At 39.1% G+C, this 7,651-nt stretch overlaps 1 protein-coding gene across 1 annotated transcript; it reads right to left on the bottom strand.

Moving 5' to 3' along the window:
• Nucleotides 1-209: 209 nt before the first annotated feature.
• Nucleotides 210-7,268, bottom strand: NME5 (NME/NM23 family member 5; the record flags this gene model as incomplete). Its single annotated transcript, XM_082006128.1, has 5 exons — nucleotides 7,102-7,268; nucleotides 4,976-5,181; nucleotides 4,504-4,604; nucleotides 3,367-3,485; nucleotides 210-296 (listed from the first exon to the last, which is right to left on the bottom strand). Exons 1-5 carry the CDS (start codon nucleotides 7,228-7,230, stop codon nucleotides 210-212), a joined length of 642 nt encoding a protein of 213 aa, XP_081862254.1. The 5' UTR covers nucleotides 7,231-7,268.
• Between the last annotated feature and the right edge of the window lie 383 nt (nucleotides 7,269-7,651).

Genomic DNA, 7,651 nt, shown 5'->3' with positions numbered 1-7,651 from the left:
CCATACATTTATCATGTAATTCTACATTCACTTTGTCAACAGAAAAGCTACTAGAACTATTAAATCCTGGTTTAGTGTAAATTTATTTATCCCATGAAAACACAGGTAGTTATGACAATAACATTTACTTCAGATAATACTGATTACATAGCCGAGGGGTGCACTGCAAATTATAACTTGGAATGCTTGAGGTGGTTTCCACTGAGCTCTCACCCCTGATGCTCTTCTTCAGTGATCTGATGTTGTAGCCTAGGTTTGTTAGGATTGTGTTCAATCAACCAGTCAGCAAGCCAAGTCTGTGGAACAAAAAGCCCAAACATTTTAAGTTTTCTATTGTTTTCTACTAAGTGCATGGGAGAACATTAAAAGCATTATTTGAAACCTCTGATACAGACACTCTCCTACTGTGCTGTGAAAAGACCTTTCAGAAAAAAACAGACATACAAACAACCTGGTTTTTCTAAATATTCTCTTAAAACTTCACAGCTTATATAGCTTTTGAACAATTCATACTGACCTTTAGAAGACAGCTTTTCCTGGCAATGTCTATCTTTGTGTATGTATATGAACATTCGAGCCATATTTCAAATAATGCGGTCAACTCTGTTTTGGAATGAGGCTGTACAATACACATGAAACTGCTTGATGAAATATTACTCTGACAACACTTACAGATACTTTATCTAGTAATCATTCATAAAAAGTGCCAGTCTTCTGCACTGAAATCGCCTTGTAGTACCTCAAACAAAACCAAAACCTGGTTACTTTTTGAAATTCATCTTGTCAGTTTTCCAGCAAATTGTACTTAAATAAGAATGTGGGAGGTAGGAATTCCCTGAGTCCTAACTTCATCTGCCAATGTCTCGGCCTGGCCTTAGGCAAATTAACCCTTTGTCTCCATTTCTCCACTTGTAAAGAGAAGTTTTTAACACATCCTTATTTACTTCACAAGGCTGTTGACGATTAGTTTCTGGAATGCTAAGTACAACAAACTTCATACCACACTGTGAAGTGAAACAATTGATAGAATAGTAGACCACTAAGGTAAGCAACACTCTCCTTTTATTACCAGGTACAAAAAGATTGGTTTGCAAAGAAAGAGACAACAAGCAGAGCACTAGGACAATCCTCACAGGTTAGTCAGCAATTGCAGAAGAACAGTAAAAACTCAAGACAGAAATGGAAAACAAACAAATAAAACCAAATCCCAAAACACAAAGGCCCAAAAGCCCATAGAAAGACTAACTGGGAAAATGAGAAATTTTAAAATCATTTGAGCCTGATTAAATTTATCCTCTGTTACTTAGGGAATTGGCTGAGACAACCTCTGTGCTGCTAGCAAGTATTTCTGAGTGCACAGATAGTTTCTGATGCCATCTTCAGAAAGGAGAAGAACAAAAAAGAGGAGCCAAATCACCCCAACTTCAGTTCTTCAGTTCCTGGAAGGATACTAGGAAAAAACCCCAAACATTCCATCAATCTCCCTGTAAGTCACCTAGCAGATAACAAACTCCAAAGCAATAGCTAACATACATTTTTGAAAAAACGTTGTATCAAATCAACATTATCTTCCTTCTGTGACAAGGTCACAGACATTATGGACAGGGAAGAATGAGCAAATACCATGTTTTCATTTTAGTAAAGCCATTGACACCACTTCATATAGCTTTATAGCTTTCTTACAAGCAAGGAAGGAAAGCATTGTCTCTATTAAGTTACTATTAGTTACCACATAAATGGCTAGAAAATCGTGTTCAGAATGCAGAGATTAACTAGAAGCAAAAACAAACAATGAGTTAGAGAAATGTGACTTATAAGGTAAGCGGAAAAAATTTTTTTAAAAGTTTTTAATACAGTGAAGAGATGACTGAAGGGAAGAGATGTTAACGCTCTTCAAATATGCAATAGACTGTGGCTACAAAAAAGGAGGTATTACATTGTCTCCACTGTCCTCTGGGGATAGTAAAAGGAAAAAAAAAAAAAAAGTAATTGGCCAAAAAGTGAAGCACAGGAGATTTAGGCTAACTTTTAGCGAAAGATTTTCAACTAAGTATAATTAAGCACTGAAACAGATTGCCTAGGGTCACTGTAGATTCTCCATCATCTGGAGTGCTAAAGAACAGGCCAGACAAACATTTGTAAGGAATGGTTAGATACAATTGGTCTGGCCTTTGGGCAAAGGGATGGATGAAAAGACTTCTTCATCTCTCTTTTGTAGATTTCGATGGTAACAGTGCCAAACATACAGATAAAGTGAACAGGTTATAAAGCTAGTACAATCACCGTACATTTAATATGAGCCCATGTATACCACATAGTTCATAGAAACATGCCTGAATTATTTTTCAGGCTTTTTTTTCTGAAGCTTATCTTTTAAAAAAATGCAATGTTGATTAAAAACCTGATAATGATGTAGAATCCACCACAACTGCCAGTAAATTGTCACACTGGTTAATTATCTGCATTCTTAAGGAAGTACTAGTGCGAATGATACAAAAAACATTTACCATATTTTTCCAGATGAAAGAAATCTGATTTTTTTTAGGGATTGAAAACAAAAAACAACCACCACCAGCAACAAAAAAAAGAAGGAAATTAACTCTTTCCACTAAGAACTGTAATTTGAATGACATCCATGGTTAAAAGGATTAATATGTGAGAGGAGGGTAAGATAAATTGGCTTGATAACTGGACGGGGGTGACAAGAAGACACAAGAATTTTCTGTAGGTCAGTTTGACTATTCAAGATAGGTTTCTCTCAAAAGAATCATAACTCATTTTCCTAGTGAACTGTGGAGCAACCCAAGTAAATGCTAATCAATGCTGTATAGTCAAAATAATAGCTTATCCTAAAGAAGGATTGATAATATTAATTTAAATAAATGTAACAATGACAAAATATAGACAGCCTTACTAAGAACTTTACGGTATTTTACTCAACTATGTGACTACTACCAGTGTGATTCGCATCTAATCTCACTTACTATCTATTGCATGAGTTATTTCATCTCAAACTCACCTCAGAAACAGTAAATGAGGTAAAAACTTACGTTTGACATCGTATGATAGTATCCGTTTATGTTTCAAGCCATCTCTAACAACTAAATGTTAGAAAGAGTTTTACAGAAGTCACCTAAAACCCCTGTTGTTTCATCAAGACTGATTTCATTTAGTCCTCACCCTCATTTAATCTGTTAACAAACCAATCAACTTCTTGAAAGGCAAATGTCATTTGATTAGCTTATTAGCAGGTAGCTAAAACCGCACAGCTCCTTAAAAAAAAGAGTAGCTTTCCTATATACAGGGACTTTACTAATACAAAGTAAATGTACCACAAAGCATACAATACTGATATACTGTACATACCATTGGATCTGCTGGCTTCTCTTTACACAGTGCAGTGAGCCCAGCTAGTAATGTAGGCTTTATGTAAAGGTTCAAGTAATCCCTAGCGCTTTGTCCAGCTGGAATTGGCTCCAAGACCACTGTAAAGAGTAACCACAAGTGTTGGAAAGCAGCTTGTAAAGTGATTAAAAAAGGCGTTCTTTCAAGGTTGTTTATATATAAGTTGCTGTTTTCCTTAATAAGTTAATAATACATAATGGGTTTTATAGCTTCTCCCACAACAAACTGCAAAGAAACTACCTGAATCCCTTTACAATGTCCCTGAGGTCATCTTCCTAATTATAGACAATTATGAAAGAGAAGGAAATCAGATCATCTGGGGAAAACCTGTATCCCTGAAGATGCATTGGGGACAGGACAGAAACAATGTATCTCATGCTTAGTATTTCCTTCTTGCAGTATGAAGCTGGTTTCTGAAGACCCTAAAAATCTCACCTTAAATCCACCTTTGTCATTAGGGTGAGGAGAAGAGACACAGTTTACAAACCTGGGTAAGGTTTGTAGGGAAGTGCAACGTCTTTTATTAAAGTTTATTAAGCTTTTCTAGCAGAGTATCCTTTGCATCTTTCTGTCAAAGAGCAAAGTCATCTTTCAGCTGCTACATTACAAACAAGAGATCCTCTCCCAGCCTTTCCAGGTTCTATGGCCCATTTCTCTGGCACTTAACTTTGGAATTGCACAATCACGTGAGCATCCAGCTGCTGTTGAGCAGGAATTACTTAGCCTGAGCCCAAGAAGACAGTCGGTCTTCTCAAGCCAACAGGAGTCCCGGGGGGCTGACACTGCCAGAGAGACATTCTGGAGTATAATAGCTTCCCATTTCCTCTCATTTACCAGCTTTGTTTGCTCCAATTCCCAGATCACAGAGTTTGAAAACTAGAAGCAATCCCTGTAACTATAACGGCTCTTCAGATACATTTTGGTATGCTTTTTGTAGCAGAAAATATCAGCTTATACATAGACTCACATTCTCATAAAGCAAACAAACCCAACCTCTTCTAAATTCAATTGTATCTAGAGTCTGGACAGAGACAAATAATAACAGGGAAGGACACTGCCCTCCCAAAAATTGGCAATGTATTATTTGCACCATTTTACCTTCTGGAAACATGAATCGAATTTCTCTTTCTGCTGAGGAAATGCTGAGACTGCCGTGAAGTGCATTCCTTAGATCATCAGTCCCATATATTGCTCTTAAGCTAAAAACAAGAGAAAAAACCTGTTTGTTAGGCAACTGCAAATCCCTTCCAAGTCTCTACAGTCTGAGAGCATTTAAAAGCAATATATATGGACTAATTAATAAGGCATTGGCATCGATTTTGGCTTTTAAAAAAATATGTAGCTACCTAAAATTTATGTTCATGCACTCAGCATTCTTCATAAAATGGCTGAACTTTACATACGAAAAAAACAAAGGTGAAAAGCTGTGTTACATAAAATTGAAGAGATAACAGGCTACTCCAAATCTGTATCTCTATCGTAAAAAGAAAAAAAAAAGAGATAAATTCTGGTTTCAATTAAGAGAAAGACAAAATCCCACTGACTTCATCAAGGCCAATCAGTGAGTTACCTGTGAGGGTGAGTTCTCCTAGCTCTTACGGTGTTTGATGGTCCAAGCAATTCCTTCCAGTATGAGACTGCAGAATGTCTGGCAAGAACCATAGCAACTAAAGGTCCAGAACTCATATAGGCTGTTAAATTAGGAAAAAACACTTTTCCATACTGGTCTGCATAAAAGTTGCTACATTGCTCTGGACTTAACTGGAGCTTCCTTTTCTAAAAAATGTAAAAGAAAAAAAATAATGAAAAAAAACTTGCCAGATTAAGAGAGCTTGCTACCTCAGGTAGAATACAGCCCTCTGGTGCAGATGTATCTTCAAGTGCAGGAGAACAAACACAGAGTAAACCCCAGCGTAATCTGACTCTCCCAGATCTGATCTTCTTTCAGATACAGAGTAACAAAACGCAAGAGTTTTCCAGGTTAATTAAGCAGACGAATTAAGCAGGCCATTTGAGCAAAATACGATTTTACCGTATGAAAACTTCAACATCTTAAAACTGCTGGATGATTTAAAGTATAGTCAGGGTACAGTACAGAAAAAGTGAAGAGCATTACAAGGGCAGGATTTAATTACTCAGCTGCTCTAGCATAATGTTGTACCTTTAAACAATGTTCTCTCCAGCCCACACCATTAATTATATAATTGTTCTATTTTTCATTCAGTACTCATGCTTTATGGTTTTCACAATAGCTGCCTAGCCTAGAGGTGGCCAGGATTAGGCTTGGGAGGTTATGACAAGGCAGTCACAGAAAAAGAAGTAAAGAATTTTTTTTTAGAGCACGTTCTTTGAGCCCAAACTTATGCAACACAGAGTGCCACACATGCAGATTCCTAATAACTTTGGCACCAAAAGCCACTTGAGACATCAGAAGACGCTAGAAACATCTTTCCATTAAAAAAAAAAAAATCTAATTTATCTCACCTTCTAATACATTTTATGTAAATAAAACAACCAGAAAGGTAAGGGAGAAAATTAAAAAAAGAACAAATGTGGAAAAGGAGCATTTACAAGAATAAGAACAATTAGTACATTTCCAAGAGGAAAAAAAAAAAAATTAAAATTGTATCTAGAAGCCAGGTCGTCGCCCGCTGAGTGCCACAGAGCCAGCTACTACGGCCAAGGCCGGGGCCGGCAGTAGGAGGAGGTGGGGGGAGGCAGGGGAGAGGGCGGAGCCACCGCGGGGAGGCCCCGGCCCCGCCCCGGCGCCGCTGGCAGGCGCGGGGACACAGCGCCCCCCAGCGGCCGGCCCGGCTGCCCGCGGCGCCGCGGGGGGGTCGCTGCTGCCGCCTCCGGGCGCTCCGGGTGAAGCGGCAGCCAGAGGCGAGGGAAAACGTCTCGCCGGGCACGGAGCGGCGCCGCTGGCGCCTCGCCGAAGACCCTGGCGCATCCCTCGCTTCAAGCGATCCAGCGCTCCTCTTCTGTTTCCCAGATTCTGACTTACTGTAGTAATTTTTTTTTCCAAATGCTCTTACAGAGCCCCATAAAAGAGGGCCGAGAGAATACATTTCTTCTCAGCCAACGGCAAACTTTCTCTTAACGCGATCTCTGCTGAAAATCACACTCTAGAGCCCTTCTCAGCAGCGCAGGGTCTGACAAAGGTGCTCAAGGCAACATCCCCAGGGCCTCCGCCCCAGGTCCAAAATGTCAAAGGACAAGCTTGGTGAGGCCTATTTAAATGAAATATTTGTAATGTGTTTAAATATCCTTAAAGCCCTCTACATAAAAACAGTGGAAATAAAAAATACGTCAGACCACAACTGGCCAGCTAATTCAATTAATTCTCTAATTATCCATTTGGCAAACACATGCTATGATACCAGAACGATACGCTCCCCAGAGAGTTATTTTGAAGAGTCCACATATCTGCTACATATGTTTGCTAAATCCAAGTTTATTAACAAAGTCTGTGTTTTCCTTTGGTCAGCAAAATAGTCGGTCTGTTCTGTTCCATCCCATGCACCACCAACATGTATCCTTACAGAATCTGGCAGCGGTGGTTGATGACATACGAAAAATGCAATTTGATTTTTGGACACACTAGCTTTTAGTTACTGGCTTGACTGCTGAAAGTTAAGATAAATACTGTTCTGACTTATAAAGTGCAGTTATTTTCTCCAGAGCACAGCCCGTTACCTGAACAATCAGGAATCCTGATCGGAGAATGATATCCTCTATTTCTTCTTCTTTATCAACAATATCTGGTTTGATGAGGGCCAGAGTTCTTTCCACAAAAATCTGAGGTTCGGGCATTAACATCTGCATCTTGGCTTCTAAATTAGAATTCACGTGCTCCCTTCGTACTGCAATGACACCAGTTCATATTTGGAGTTTGTCTACTACTGCACAGTCCCCTGTGGTGACATTTACCGCTAGGAATGGAGAACATCACCCCAATTCCACAAAATCCATGTGAGATTTTCTCTGGACTAGTTAGCACTCTGTGGTTCACACTCCCATTTTCAGTGCAGTAGCATTTTGTGGAAAGTAAGCCAAAAATTAAATGTTGTTAGCCAACCGTCAAATGTAAGCTGTTCTGTTTCTAATATTTCACTACTCAGACAACATACAACAGAAAGAGAAGCGTTATCATACACTTTGCTATATGCAGGAGTGAGCCAGGCTTACCGTACTGCATCCTCTATCCACCGTGTGTTCCACCAAAGCCACAGTCTGTATCCTCATG

The sequence above is a fragment of the Phaethon aethereus genome, assembly GCF_964289735.1.
Source record: "Phaethon aethereus genome assembly, chromosome: 14".
In the NCBI taxonomy this organism is placed as follows: domain Eukaryota; kingdom Metazoa; phylum Chordata; class Aves; order Phaethontiformes; family Phaethontidae; genus Phaethon; species Phaethon aethereus.
The sequence above is the reverse complement of the archived record's forward strand: the minus strand, read 5'-3'. Positions and strand labels throughout refer to the sequence as shown.